Below are 15,653 nucleotides of genomic sequence, written 5' to 3'. Positions count from 1 at the left end.
CATGGATGACATAGATGTCAAGCTTTTTTTTTTTTAAGAATAAAAATCACAATTAAAAAAAGGCCAGTTCACTTATATACAGTAACAGATATAGCCTATGACGCTGACCACTTTGTCAGAAACTCTGTGATCAGGGGTTGAAATAATATAGGATGCATTCCAAAATATCAGATAAGGAGGTCATGTTGTGAAAAACCATTAAGGACTAGCTAAAATAACATTAAGTATGCCAGAAAACATAATATATTTATCTGTGAGTTTGGGGGCAGGAGGAATAAAGGGTAGAGATTGGGTTAAGGTTATAGGAGTTTCATCGGTGCTCAGGCAAGGCAGGAGTGTATATAATATTTAGAGGGAGGATCTCTGATGGTAGGATGACTTGCTAAGCCAACGTAGATTCCAGGCTTGGGAAGAACATAGTAATGAAGTAACACTAGACTTTCCATTTCCAACAACTCCTAAAATTATTACCTTGAGGCAGCTTAGGCAGGCCACTTTCCCAAGGGAGTAGTAACGGAATTTTAGGACTGAAGGAGACTTTAGACATCAGCTAGTCCACGTGCCTCCTTTGTAGATCAAGAAACATGGGTCCAAAGACAATTGTGACCAGAAAGAAGGCTGTCTGAGGGACAAATTATGGGCTCCTCAAACCATCTTTAAAGGCCTAAATCAGATTTACTTAAAAGATTTCATATTGGGTCTTGTGTCACAGGTCTCCCAGGTGGCTCAGTGGATCAGTCAGGAAGACTGGAGTTCAAAATCTGACCCCAGACCCTTCCAAGTTGTTTATCCCTGGACAAGTCATTTAACCTCTGACTATTTGATAAAAAGATGCACCGGAGAAGGAAATGGCAAACCACTCCAGTATTCTTGCTGAGAAAACCCCATGGATAGCTATGGTCCCTAGGGTCAAGAATATTACAACACAGGTGATCAGCTGAACAATAACATAAATCCCCACCTAAATGGTGATTCCTGAAATCCCCAGAAAAGAAGCCTTTTCATTGTTGGAGATTATGGATTCTAAAGGAGGGATTTTGGTGACTATTTAATCCAACTCCTACATGGCCCCTCTCCCCCTTAAAAAATCCCTTCTACAAAGTGCCCAAAAGGTGATCCCAAACTTAAAATAGAAATATTGAGCTGAGATAACGACTCACTTTAGTCTGAATGATTTTCAGTTAAAATCAATTCAATCAAGAAAAGAGCATAAAAGACTAGTTATACAGCCACCCCTGTTTGAATGGAGGTAGGAGGTAAAGAGGAAGGCATTTCAACCAGCTGCATCAAGTGGAGTAGGAAGAGAAGAGGGGCTAGGGACAAAAGACAAAACTTGCAAATCTCATCACTTTGTTTAAGATACGAGTTTATTAATTTTCAGTCAGGGTAGGCCAGGGCAAATAGGAATTGTACCCTGAGTAAGGTACTTTTGTCACCCAGCTGCAAAAGCAAGCAGCTTTGTTTTACAAGGTGTTTAGCTTGGTTTGGATTGGTTGTTGTTTTTAAATGAGGCTGACTTCACTTTTTTTTCCCCCTAAGGGGTTCATTAATTGAGGCATTGCTATACTGGAATAAGAAAATTCTGTAGCTAACTTCTACCTGCAGCCTTTCAACTATAGTTAAATGCATTTTTGGTTATGGTAATTTAAAAGGGGAAGCAGAGTGATTCTTCCACCTAAATGAATACAACAATGCATTATGAATAAATGCATTATTATTTTAAGACCAGAACTGGTGATGGAGAATCTAACTGAAATAAATGACTAGTGATAAAGAATACTGTATTCCTTCTATCAATACACATACAGATCTGGCTTTCAAGTGGAGTTTATAAACAAGTTGTTAAAGAAAATATCAGAAACACGATTCCAAAAAAGTACTTTTAAAATGTCAAGTTCAATATTTGAAATTTTCCAGTAAGGTATAGTTATAACTAAGGCTCAGAAATGTTACTTCTCATGAGTTGTTTGGGGTTTTTTTGTTTTCGTTTTCGTTTTGGTTTCTTTGCAGAATTCAGAAGTTGTGTTCTTCCACTGATTTCTACTTCTACCCCTCCCCGACTCCTCCATTTCTATTGCTAACAACCTCTTGCCAAGCTTTTGATAAAGTTTGAATGAATAACTATTCTGACAAAAAAAAAGTCATCACCAGTTTTGAAAAGTTGAATGAATATATCTCTAGCTGACTAGCTGAGATAGATACAGTGTAGTGATGTTTAAATCGTGTGGACTTCCTAGCTTCTGAAAGAAATATTAACATCCTTCCTCCATGATGGGACACCTTTTCTCTTATTATGTGATCAGCTTTTACTCTCCAAAATTTTAGGTGGAAACCACCCATCCCTAAAAAGAAAGGGCTTTCTTTGTTCAGGAAGCACTTTCCACTTGGGTACATCACAATTTATAACTTGTTATTTCAGAGAATTGTCTAAGGCAAGGGGTCTAACTGATTTTCTATGGTCAGAGGCAACATTTGAATTCAGGTCTTTCTAACTTTAATCGAGCAGCTTATTCTGCATGCTTCACTGGCTCATGTTTTGATGGGCAACTGGACATCTTAATTTTATTTTCTACCTAATTAAACCTATCAACTTTGATTCACACTGGAAAACTTGGTTTCAAACTGAGTTTTGAAAGCATGGAGCATGCAATTAGCTATTTAAGAATATCTTGAATTGAAATCATTCTTTAAGATTTGTAATTGAGAGAATCCTAGATGGAAAGGAATCTCTGAGCCTCGGAGGTCATGCGATCCAACCCTTAATTTAACAGAAAATGAAACTGGGGCTCAGGGAAGTTGCAATTTACCCAGAGTCCCACAGGTTAAGCACATGCCAGAGGTGGGATTTGGACTCAGATCTTCTGATCCCAGAGTTCTTTGACCTATCCCAGGGTCCCCTTTAACACACTCTATTCAGTGATTCCCAAACTTTTTTGGCCTACCGCCCCCTTTCCAGAAAAAATATTACTTAGCCCCCTGGAAATTAATTTTTTTAAATTTTAATAGCAATTAATAGGAAAGATAAATGCACCTGTGGCCATCACCACTCTCCTGGATCGCTGCAGCACCCACCAGGGGGCGGTGGCGCCCACTTTGGGAATCACTCCAATCATTAGAGCCTCACAAGGACTGGTTGAGGCAGGTGTTGTTATCCCCATTTATAGAGATAAAGAAACAGATTCAAAGAAATTAGGTCATTAGTCATCACTATTGGTTTCAGACAGGACTTGAACCTAAATAATCCTAACTCAAAGAAGATTGCTTCAACCGCTATCCCCTGGAATTCCTCCCTTATCCCAGCAATGAAGTAAAACTAGAAAGTTGGATCAATAGCCATACTCTGATATTGTTTTCTCTTTTTTTTTCTCCCTGGGAAGCCAGAACTTCAAGAAAAGAAGTGACCTCAGAGATCAACTAGTCCAACATCCATTTTTTTTTTTCATTCAAATCCCAGGGAAGTTAAATGATTAGTCCAAGGTCAACAGGCATATCCAAGACCAGAGCCTAGGCCTCCTAACTCCCAAGGCAGTATTCTTTTCACCACATAATGCTGCCATTGTGTAGCCACAGATGATAGCTATAAGCCAGAACCAGCTGATTTGATTATGAGAGAGGCCTGAGAGAGAGAGAGAAAAATGCAAATCCATCACCACTCCTGGAAAATCAACTAGAACATTCCTTAATGATGGTAGTCAGTTGTTTTTCAAAAAATGCACTGAGCCTTGGGTTTTCCTAAGGGAATGTGGCCTACCCCAAAAGCAACTTAAGCAAAAGAGGGTTACTTTTTGTAGTTACATAATGGCTCTCCCAGCGAGTAAGACCCTGATTTGGCGGCAATGTGAGTAAAGCCGATTAAACTCACTGCCAGCTTCCAAGCTTACCTCAAGTCCAGTATCAATAAATGTGCCTCAACAACCCAGGCTTCACCTATAGATGTGCTCTTTGCCAGCATTAACTTGTCAGTCATTCTTCCCTAGATTATTCAGGGGAGATAAATAATTTGGCAAATGGGAATTATACAATGGGAGTCTATGATTAACAAACTGCCTTTCCCAAGTGGAAACTCTCAAGACAGTTCAGAATCAATTTTTAGGATGGCAAAGGTATTTTTTTCCCTCCTCTCCTACCACATCCCTTACTGGAAAAAGTGCATTGTCTTTGTGGATGATTATTCGATTCTAATTTGATTCAATTCCAATTAAAGCACTGGACATTTTCAGAATGACTGGGTTTTAGAAAACTGAAGCTATAAAACTATTTGTAAAATGTGTTGTTAGTTTTTCAGGTAATGGTTGTGAGTTCCTGGCTGCGCAGCTGATATTGAGGTCGACATAATGTACATGCCCTACTTTGAAAAGTTTGTGCATACATATCTCTGGAGAGAATGCTACAGTTAAAATGACTGGCAATTATAGAGGAATAGTCTAGGGTAAAAGAAAATTAAAGAATCAAAGAAAAGAAAAGAAAAAAAGAGGAAAGGAAAATACTTTGAAGGCAATTTTTCCATAGGAAAAAAATATTTTATTTTTTAAGAACAAATTCAGTTTGAAACAGACGTGGAATGTGATTTTTCACGGATTTCATTTTCCGGGAGGTGGGGGTGGGGGTGGGGGGTGGACTAACTGCGATGTGGAACTAAAGCAGATTTAAAAACCTATGACAGGCTATTAAAAAAAAAACAAAGAAAGAAAAAATATTTATAACTCAAGCATAATACTGTGTTACTTACAAATTGGACAACAAAATTTTAAATAAATATTCATGGTACACAATTACGGCACAAATATGCAGCAATTTGGCAACCTTTTATACCATTTTTTTTCCTCATTACAGTGCAAAGGGGAAAGACACTGCCTTTAAACAAGCTGTAGCTAAATACATTGCAAAATTCAAATTTTATACAAAACATCTTGCTTAGACTTTATAAAAAACCAACATTGCTCTATGTACACAATCTGGTTAAGAAAAGCCATCTCTGTCTTGTTTTCATGTGTATTTTATTAAAAAGGTGAATAAGGCTACTGTAACACCCCGAATCCATATACAGTATATCTGAACCTATTTACAGCATCTTCACTTAAACATGATGGTGCAAATTCCAAAGTCATGTGACTAGGGATGATAATACAAGCAAGGCATTTACAGTAACTTTCCAAAGCTGAACCAACTTCAAATAAAGGAACAGTTGGTAGATTGTCATATTCTGCACCAGACACAAAACAGACACACAGTACACATTTTCAATTGGTTGCAGGTAACTCTTCATCAATTCATCTGATTTTTCACAGTTTAGTACATGACCAAAATGTAGCCAACTGATGATACATAAATTTGATTTCGTTAAAATCAGACTCACTATTCCCAGGTTCCCCCTTCTCTTCCCTCTCCCCACCCTGAAAATAAAATTTTAATGGCTTACAAGAAAATCTTGTATGGATTCACATAAAGAAGAAAAGGGTTGGGGTGATGGAAAGAATTACATATGTACTGTGGTTAGTCACCATGGTAACATTCCACAGAACTATGATATAGATATATATAATATATATTGCAGATATATATTATACATATATGTACACACACGCCACACACCCATTCTCTCACACAAACACGCATTTTGGACCAACATCATTTTTCAGGTTCAGGAAATAGAGAGAATTATCATTTCTGTGACAGTTCATTTTTGCAGGTACTCACTGGAGGTTTGAGAACCTTAAAATGCTGTTGCTACATTTTTTTTTCTTCCAATTCAGAAAGCAAAGTGTTACCATAGTAACAGGACCATGTTAAAGATGTCTATTTTGCATAGCACATAAAAAGTAGGTTTCATGTTTATTTTTTTTCCTTTTTTTTTTTTTTCCTTCAGAAGGGAGGGCAGGGAGAAGGAGGGGAGGGGAAGCCAAAGCTAAACTTTTAACTGGAACCCCCTCAATGTGACCTGCTGGATTCTAGCGAACACTTCAGCCATAAGGCAAGGGAAAACACAACACAGAAAATAAATGCCGGAACATCTTGTCATTGTTAAAAATATGATGTAGCAACATCGATTTCCTGGTATTTTGGGGCTTGTATTTCCTAGTCTACTGTTACGTGAGATGCCTTCAGAGGACTTTTGTTATTTTTGTATTTGCTCTCATTATTGTTATTTTTGGAACAAAGTTGTTTTTCCCAGAAGTAGCTGTCCAATTTAAAAAAAAATTCTTCTTCTTCTTTTTCTTCTACTTCTTCTTTTTGTTCTAAAGCACTAAGAGGTCAGACTATTTAATTGCCACAAATGAATTTCACATCTTCTGGTGTGCACTCTGTGCAATCTTAAAATATATATTAGTAATAATCTTTCATTTTATATCCCTTGTGTTCTATACACCTATTATAAATAAGTCATATCTTCCTCCTCCCCCTCGACATCATAATTTATTTCAGTCTTGTGGACTCTTAAGAGGTTTGCCATATGCGCTTACTTGGAAACAGCACCGAGTGAACTGCTGTCTCAGTCACAGTACCTATACTGCACCATGCAGCAGGGACAGCACCGCCATAAACCAAAGTGTCATAAGGCTCAATCTGGGTCTCTGGGTAGGGGATGGGGGAGGGGAGGGGGAGAGATCTGACCTACCTTTTATATATGAGAATTCTTTAATAATGTCAATGATGATGGAATTACAGCCCGTTTGACCTTTGGCTTTTGAACTTCTAGGTCAGATTTGGCTCTCTGCTATTCTCCTAAATGCTTTCCCTGTGTTTCATAAAATGTGATAAGTATAGCAGCTGAGTCTGCTTTAAAAAACAAAAAAACAAAAAACAAAAAAAATCATCCCAAAGCAGACTAAGACTTTCCTACAGCTTCAGAGCTGTATCTCTTATTGCCAGTACCACAACAGTCCTGCCCTAATATATCATCAGAGGCCTACTATTGTCTTTCCCTCCAAGCTTATTCATTTACTAACAATACCCCCCTTTGTTCTACCGAACCAAAAGGTACTATTTTTTTTCTCTCTGAACATTGCTATTTGATAACAGTGAATTCCTTCAAATGCAGCCCTAATCCACTGCGTGTGGTGTTGTGTCTCCTACTTGCCTCTTAAAACTTAGCAAACCAAAGTGCTGTGCTACCTAAAAATGGTTTTTGTTTTGTTGTTTCCAGCTTCGCGTTTCAGAGGCAGCAGCGTTGAACTGCAGTTGCAGTCAGCCCTTTCCCCCGCCCCAACCCCATCCACTAACTCCTAGTCTTAATCGGCGGATGGCCTCACTTCTGGCTGGAAGGCTCCTTATTAGCAAACACAATTTCTAGAAAATGTATTACCCATTCAGCTCTAGCTGCTGTAGCAAATGGAGGGAGCCAAGAACTCCCAACAACATTAATGTTCCATTAGTGATGCCGGATGTGGAGTGAAAGGAAATCTCGTGTGAAGAAGCATGGCAGGACCCTGGATAGAACAGAAGTGGATGTAACAGTGATGGACTAAAAGCAGGAGAACTTTTACGAGTCTTACTTAGTTAGCCACAGAGGTCTTTGTGACACATCCAGGATGCACTGAGAGAGAGAGAAAGAGAGATACACACGCCAGGTCGGGAGACCACGTTCTCGAGCTGGAGATCCTAGAGCACCTTCCCAGCGTGGCTAGAACTATTATTGTCCACAAATCACTCCTTCTTCCCTTGGCTTTTTATACATGCCTGAATGCCCGCAGCATCACATGGCTTAGAGGATGATGAATGTAACAAGAGTACAGCAATCAGAATGGGTTCTTCTATATAAAGTCTTCCAGCTTCTAGTGAATATATTTATTCACCAAGACAGAAATTCTACAGACTAGGTAAGCTGTCCAGCTCAAGAAGGCTCTCTGCGAAGGGGCTTGGTGCCTTTCCCCCCACCCCCACTGTGCTCTAGTCAATCCTAATGCACAATGTGTCATTAAAAACCCTCAACTGAAAGCATCTGACCGGGAAATTTCCTCTGGGAAATCAAAAGGTACCACCAGAGAGTTCTTTCAGACCTTGTAGTAAATGTTTGCTGGACTCTGTGGAGGCATTTCTTGGACTATGTACACTGGATGCCCATAATCTCCGCTGACTTTTTCATAGTGAGGGCAGAAAACACTGTCTGCAGTCCTTAAGGGGATAATAATGTCACTGGGCTCAGAGCCATTGTTGTTGCCACTGCGCTTGGGGGTGGCTAACGTACTGAGTGACAGTGTTGTCGTGTGCTGGGGTGAATGCTTCCTGTGTCTTCTCCGGTACTTTAGTAAAAGAACCACTAAGGTGATGATGATGACAATGAAGATGATGCATCCTGAAGCAATCCCTGCAAATAAGGCCACTTCGGAACCAAGGATATTGTTCCCCGAATGTCCAGCACTGTTGCCATCTGTGCTAGAACCTAGAGAGAATCAAAGAGAGGAGGAGAAAAACAGAATTTATCACTGCCCTGGATGCTGACAGCCTATTTCTGCAGCCCTTAAAAAAAAAAAAAAAGTGAAAACTAAGCAGGACCGAAGAATTAACTGGCAGCTAAACTTTGACAAACCAATTACCCCATTCGACAGCTGAATGCAAACAGCAGAAGTCAGCAATCAATAGGAAACAAGACTTTGTGTCTCTGGGTCTTACTTTTATGCTGCTCTCAAACCACATTGTTTTCTTTTCATACATCATCATCCATCAGCAGCAAGGTCTGGCAGTGACAGCCAGCTCTTGATTCATGCCTCATCTTTTAACCGATGTTAGCTAGCCCGAGGCAGCAACAAGGGGGAGAAAGAAAAAGAAAATGGCCAATTCGCAGTTCAGGTTTTAGTGTTCACATTGTATCGCCCTGACGCTTTACTTGGAGGGTGGTGGTTTCAGGGGAATCGTCAAAGTAGCCGGCTTCTAAGGAAATGCCCCGCCTACTGGCGGAACAGCCTTGGAATGTGAACAGAATTATGAGACCCAGGAAAACGTTAGGCTCCGTAACCCATTTTTATTTTTTGATTTGCACTTAAAATACAGTTGGAAGGCAGGAGAAACTCTCACACTGAACAGACTGCCAACCCAAATGTTAAGAGCTAAAAAAATTGCCTGGCATCATTATATTATCCATTTATCAGTTTGTCACAAGAATTTGACACATCTTGTCATAGAAAGTTAGAAATAACAACTTCCCTCCTTGACGCTTGATAAGAGATAGAATATTGCTGCAGATGCTAAATTCACATGACTACCCACTAGGCACACAGATCCCAGAGCACAAAATTGCTGACGTCTGCTCAACAAGTGCTATATAAAAAATGCATTAGCATGGCAACAAATATATAGCTATTGCTAGAAGATTGTTGAGAAAATGAAGTCAAATGACAATCAGGTTTGCCTGGCAGTATTCTAAGTCTCTCTTTGTCAGTGATCTGTTTGATTTTTATATAAATTTAAAATGCAAAATATTTTTTTAAGTGCTCTGTGCAAAAAAAAAAAAAAGCCAAGCCTAGAAAGTAATCTTTTAAAATCCAACTATCTGGAATGTACAAAAGGATCAATTAGGCTTTTTGTGGAGTAGATATAATTAGATGAGAGATTAGAGCATTAATTATATATACATTAATGTAAGCTTCAGACTGATGTGGAAAACCAGCTTGATAATGCATTAGGCAGGAGAAAAGAAAGACTGAAAATTACTCTGGTCTGCCAGCTAGTGTGGTAAACGAACCTTACAGCAACTAAATAAACCTATTTTGAAATGTGTATAGCCTGAACTTTCTTGGGAAAAAAGATTTTATTCTTAATAGATGCAATTAATTCCAAATTTATCTGGGTGGAGCAAGATGGTAGAGGAGAGACTATCTGCTTGTTTCGCTGCTTGGCAAGCCTCTAAAGGGAAGGAGTAACAAAAATATTTTTATTTGGTTCTATTCCTGAAAGATTACCTTCAGCTAATTACAGATGACAATGTCCTGGATAAAACAAGCAGCCAAATAGAAAACTCCCTAATCTCAGGGTGATGGCGGGGTGGGATGGCAGGGGAACCGGCCAATTGGTCATTATACTAGAAAGTACCAGCCCAGAACAAAATCATGCTTATCTACCTGGATTTGGTTTTACAAATGGACTTGTTGTTGAACTTCTCCCATTTGTGCCAGCTTCCAGTTCTGGACGTCTTGTTGGGTCATTATTCCTGGTTGACCCAGAAGAACTGGCATCTATATGAAAAACAAATGATTAATTACGGCTTAGGCATCTAATGATATTAAGCTTTATGAGCTGGATATAGATCTCATGAGGCATGAATAGCTCTGAACAGAAGATTCTTTATGCAAAGTACTGTGAGATACAAGAATGTAATTTTCCTTTTAAAGCAAAATGGTTATACTAGTGATTTCAGAGGTTTAGATTGTGAGGCCATCTGTGGAAACTATAGGGATTCTTGCATTTGGCAAGCAAAGCTTTGCAGATGACATTTCAATTTAACTGAGCAAGCTGATTGACTACTATACCAACTTCTAATTAGAAGAATAATTCTTTCTTTCTGCACAATAGGTTATCTATATGTGAAAAGACACAATGAACAAAAACCTCTTCTGTAGTCAGAATTCAGGAACGAGCAAAACTGTAGAAACATTAGTTTTCATATTGTATCATGTAATTTTGAACCGTGGAGACGTTTTGCTTTTGAAGAAGGAAAAAGAAAATACTGAAATGCTGGCTTCCTGGCTAGCCTTTCCTTTTAGAGAGATCTCCAGTAAAAGACTCTTATTACATTGACTTGAGGAAATCTGTCAGTAGCTCATAGTACAGTAAAATAGGCTTTGCTTTCAAAACTCAGGGGAAGAATGAGTGAGCTAGACTCTGTTGGCACACACTGGTCCACCCTATTAAAAGAAGCCTGAACTCTAAGTGTGGGGACTGAAATACATCAAAGGGATTTCATGAAGCAGCAGATGGTCTTTACCTTGTCCAACTTTCATGAGGATCTTCATGGCTTTTGTCTGGCACACCCCTCCCTCCTGGTTATCCAGGCCCTCCAAAGACCCATTTGATGTAGCTGATTAAAAATAAAATGAACAAAAAAATAAAGAAAGAAAAATCAGGAAATCAATAAGCCAAGTTTACATGAACATGAAATGTCTGAAAACAATTTTAAAAAATAAGAATTCGCTCATTGTCACTCAAGTTTCCTAAAAGGGCTTGTTCCCCAAAAGGCATGAAATGCTCAAAGTCAAAAAGCAAAAGAAAACAAAAGAAAACCAAAAAAATCACAGAAAATAAAAATAAAAATGAACAAATTGGCAGGTTGTATATTTTACATAAACAGTGGAGTATGTATGTTATTAGGCTTCATATTTACTTAAGCACTTTCTTCTTCCTTCACCATTGACTATCTCAGTATTATTATTCTAGATAAAAGGGATAGTGCCTTCCAAAAAAAGCCAACCAATCAACTATTTCAGGGATAAGCTCAAAAGAGCAAGGTACTTAATACAGTAATTTTTTAAAGTGACAATCACACACAACACCTGCTTCCTTCAGTATAGATTTCCTGTTGAAAGAACAATTAGCTTGATTCTCCTCCCTGCACCAGGGAATATAACTTCTCTAGGCGAACTACAGAGGAGGGATCCTTTTTGTCCCTCCCCTCAACCTCCCCTTACCCTTTCCTCTTCTCTGGCTTCTGTACCGTGTCTCAGAAGAGAATTATTCTCCTGTAAGCACGGTTACAGGTCTGATGTCATTTTTTAAATTTAGAACCCACTTTAAAAATAGAAAAAGGGGTTTCCTGCTAGGATGCTTTCAGAGATTCACAGCCCAGGCTATATCCTTCACCATAACTGTTAGATCTTGGGAAACATCTCAGTGGCTGGTTCGCACCCACAACTCCTTTCCCTCTACGACACTGGAATGAATATGAGGTGATTTCTTTTTAGACATAACAAGCCTCATATTCACCAATATGGTGCATGGATGTTGAGAGTTCTATTCAAAGCCCATGGTTTAGGTAGGTAGGTGGGTGTAGGCTTCCTCATTGGAGTCCAGCCTCCTATCTTGATAACTGTTTGCAGACATTTCACAAACAGACCCCTTGGAGGAGTAATGCCTGCATCCGTGCAGTCAAAGATGGAAAGGAGTGAATGTGGAGACTGTGACAAAACCAGTTTAAATATTCTCTTAACTCTGTTCAATTTTTCTATTGTTAGATGCTTTGTTCTGGCCCGTGTAGATTTTTAAATCCTGATGAACTCTGAAGGTAACTGAAGCTAAGTAGTAAGAAGACTAGCTGCTAGGAACAGGCTATATTTAAACGACTGGATTAGTTAAATCAATCCCAGCCTCAGAGGACTAGATGCAGTCAGAAGTAGGAGGTTCGGAGGGAAAATGTTTCTTTTTTCTAACTGCAGAGGGCAAGGAATAGAGTGTTTCATATGACAGTGGATTGTTTATAAATTAATTTTTTTAAAGCAAGAGAACTGTCCATAGGAAATAGTCTATATGGCATGTTTGTGCAGGTAAAAGAAGGTCCGGGTTTTTTCCTGGCATAAAAACACAGGGCACTCTCCAAAGGGGATACAAAAGTATATTCGCCAACTGTCCTGTCAGAGAATTAAACCCTACCAGATCCCATATGTGCACCTAGTCCTTAACCACTGAAAACTGATACTTTTATGCACTAGGAGACAGCATATTTACTACCCTTATTTCTTGAGTTCTTAGGCTTCAGTCTGCTTTCTGCCTAAGAAAGTAAACAGGTGTTTCCTTGTGTTCATATTGTTCTTTGCTTTTCCTAAAGCATGACCTCTGCCCTCCCAATTCCTTAAACTCCAATGACTTCTTATTACCTCAGGATTCAAATATAAACTCTTCGATCTGGCATATTAAGTTCTTCACAACTTCATTTATTTTGCCCTTCTTCATCATTCCCTTCCACACACCGTATGGTCCACAGACTTGTTATTCCTCACATACAATATTAAATATCTTCTCTCCCAACCTTTGTACTATCTGGCCTCATTATTGGAATCTATTCTCTCCTTACTTTCACCTCTTGGAATTCCTTGTTTCTTTCAAGACAGCTCAAGGGACACATCTACATGAAGCCTTTCCCCAAAACCCACAGGAGCTAATGCCCTCCTTCCGGAAACTTCTTTATATGCATTTTGTACATATTCTGTATATACGCTTATATTATTTCCCTTGTTAGAATGTAAGCTCCCTGGGGGTAAGAAAAGTTTCGCTTTTGTCTTTGAAACCTCAGAGCTTAGCATGTTGCCTGGCATACCGCGAGTATTTAATAAATGCTTATCGATCAATTGATTGATGTTTATAATCCATCCCCAGTTGTTACCTTTCTGCTATAGTCTCTCTCCTGTTGAATTCATACAACAGGCTCTTGAGAAACTAACTTCAATTCTAAACTTAAAATAACTTCATTGTAACAACATGCAAAGCATGTAACATGGATGCAAAGATCACAAATGTAGAACTAGATAAGACCTGAGATTGTGGAGTCCAACAGATGAAGAAACTGAGACCTAGCAAGATTAAGATCAAGCTGACAACAAAACAAATAGCAGAGCTGGAATTTTAACTAAGGGTTCATTTAATCCCCTAAAAAGAAATATTCTTATTCCTATACCAAATATACTGTCTCACATTTTGAAGGCTCTTCTAATAATATTGCTGATTGCATTATTTTCATGAGGTACTTGGATTCACCATAGATTCTGAAGAAATAAGTAAATGATTTGCCAAAACAGCTTTTAACAGCAATAATCCAGTACCCAACAGTTTATATGAACTTAAGTAATAAACTGAATCTTAAGAGCTTGCACAAATCCAAATACACATTTTCTTCATTAGTGTCCTTGGTTTCCCCCTTTTTATTCCCTTCATCAAAATCACAAATTTCAGATCTTTCCTATTTCTAGTCTAGCAAATGGCCCATCCATTTAAAAAACAAACTAGAAAACCAGACCTTTCTCTAAGAAGACTCTCATGATCTCTGCATGTAGATTTAATAAGCTTCTAGCTACATGCTTCAGTTTTTTACTCACAGCTTTTTCCCCTTTTGATTTTTTTCAAACATGAGAAATCTACAACTAAGAATAAAACCAATTATGACCAGTGCTTAGAGGATGACCTCACTTATCTATGTACATTTCTCAATGCTTTAAAGCTAGATACAACTTATATTCATTGAATTGACTCTTGATTCTTTTTTTTTTTTTTGCCCCAGTTTAAACTTCTACTTTTGGTAAATGACTAGGTTTTCAGTATGACATTCTCTGCCTTATATGCACACTATACCAAGTCCTTCAAAATGAAAGGGTTTAAAAAAAAAAAAGAATTCAGTGCTCATGATATTTTATGATAAAACAGGGTCTGAAGCATGCTATTATAGTACCCCCCAAAATAATGGAAAGGAATATTTGTTTAAAAAAAAAACCTGAAAGTGGGAAAGTAAGGAGAAATTCTGGATGTAAATAAACCACGCTGGTACCAAAAGTACTTTACCAAAAGTACTATTTGCCAAAACAGAAAGATAAGGAAGAATTCAATGATAAATTGAAATAATAATTTCCAAAAAGTTGAAGAGACATTTAGATGATGGGTTCTAAATCTTTTTTGCGTGTGTCATGATTCACTTTGGAATCCTGGTATACGAATTCCTTAGAATAATATTTTTAATGCACAAATAAAACACACACTTTACAAATTATACCAATTATATTGAAATCAAAGTTATCAAAATATTGTTTCAAATAGGTTCATAGGCTGCTACTTAAAAATACCTAATCTAGGCAGTCATTCCTAATTATATCTGATTTGTGACTGCTTAAGGTTGCCAATATTTGAGTCATTTTAAAATTTCTTGTCTCTCAAATAACATTTCTGTTATGTTGAGAATACTTGGATTTAGCCTAAAATGTAGTCAGAGCAAACTCTCTCATCCACAAAATTGAAAACAAAAAAACTAAAAAAACACTAGTACCAATCAGAAGCTCAAGAAGATAAGACGATGTGAGGAAGGCAGAGCTAGCTTAGCAGTATTACCATGTGAAGCTTACCAAAACTACAATGAGATTGGTATATGTCTGAGACCAATCTGTGCTTTTTTTTTTCCTTTTTTACTGCTGCTAAAAAAAAAAAATTAGAGGCACTGATATTGGGTAAATGAATCTGTAATAGAATCCACTCTTCCTGCCCTCCAAAGGTTCTTCTGAAGGCACAGGATATTGCTTAGAGCCGGGGACTGCCAGCACAGTCTGAGAAATGACTTTCAGAAAAGGACTAGGCTCTGCTCCTCCCTTTAATTAAACTGATAATTAGCCAAGGTTACTTGAGGAAATTATTCCCAAAAATGTCATTAAGACTGTCAAAATATCACCTGATGTATTTGGCTTTGGGGCTGCTTGGGTGGGGGCAGCTTAAACCCACTGCTCTAGGCTTCCCAGTGATGAAGGACTTACACTTTATAAGGGAGGAATCATCTGGGATGTCAAAGAAAACACTGTTTCAAGATGTTAATACCTGTTGAAAGCTCAGTGTACAAAAGTCAAACATAATACCAAGTGCAAAATATTCCTGAATGTTTTCGGCTGGTTTTATATTTGATCCTAGAGTGCAAATTACAACTACTTTGATCCAATCCTCCCTCTCCCCAATCTATTATATGTTCATATGGGGAAGGG

General features: G+C 38.2%; 1 protein-coding gene across 3 annotated transcripts in view; it reads right to left on the bottom strand.

Moving 5' to 3' along the window:
* Window positions 1-4,511: 4,511 nt before the first annotated feature.
* EFNB2 (ephrin B2) overlaps window positions 4,512-15,653 on the bottom strand; it is a 54,558-nt gene continuing 43,416 nt past the window's right edge. The window contains exons 3-5 of one of the 3 annotated variants that reach the window (XM_044670537.1): window positions 10,919-11,011; window positions 10,056-10,169; window positions 4,512-8,380 (exon numbers count right to left, since the gene is read on the bottom strand). In XM_044670537.1, coding sequence (XP_044526472.1) covers window positions 7,992-8,380; window positions 10,056-10,169; window positions 10,919-11,011 — 596 coding nt within the window. In that variant the 3' untranslated portion in view covers window positions 4,512-7,991. The remainder of the gene's footprint in view (window positions 8,381-10,055; window positions 10,170-10,918; window positions 11,012-15,653) is intronic. The other 2 variants (XM_044670539.1, XM_044670538.1) reach the window with 2 other exon arrangements.

The sequence above is a fragment of the Gracilinanus agilis genome, chromosome 3 (assembly GCF_016433145.1).
Source record: "Gracilinanus agilis isolate LMUSP501 chromosome 3, AgileGrace, whole genome shotgun sequence".
NCBI lineage: Eukaryota > Metazoa > Chordata > Mammalia > Didelphimorphia > Didelphidae > Gracilinanus > Gracilinanus agilis.
Note: the sequence above shows the minus strand (reverse complement) of the source record. Positions and strands in the feature narration are given on the sequence as shown.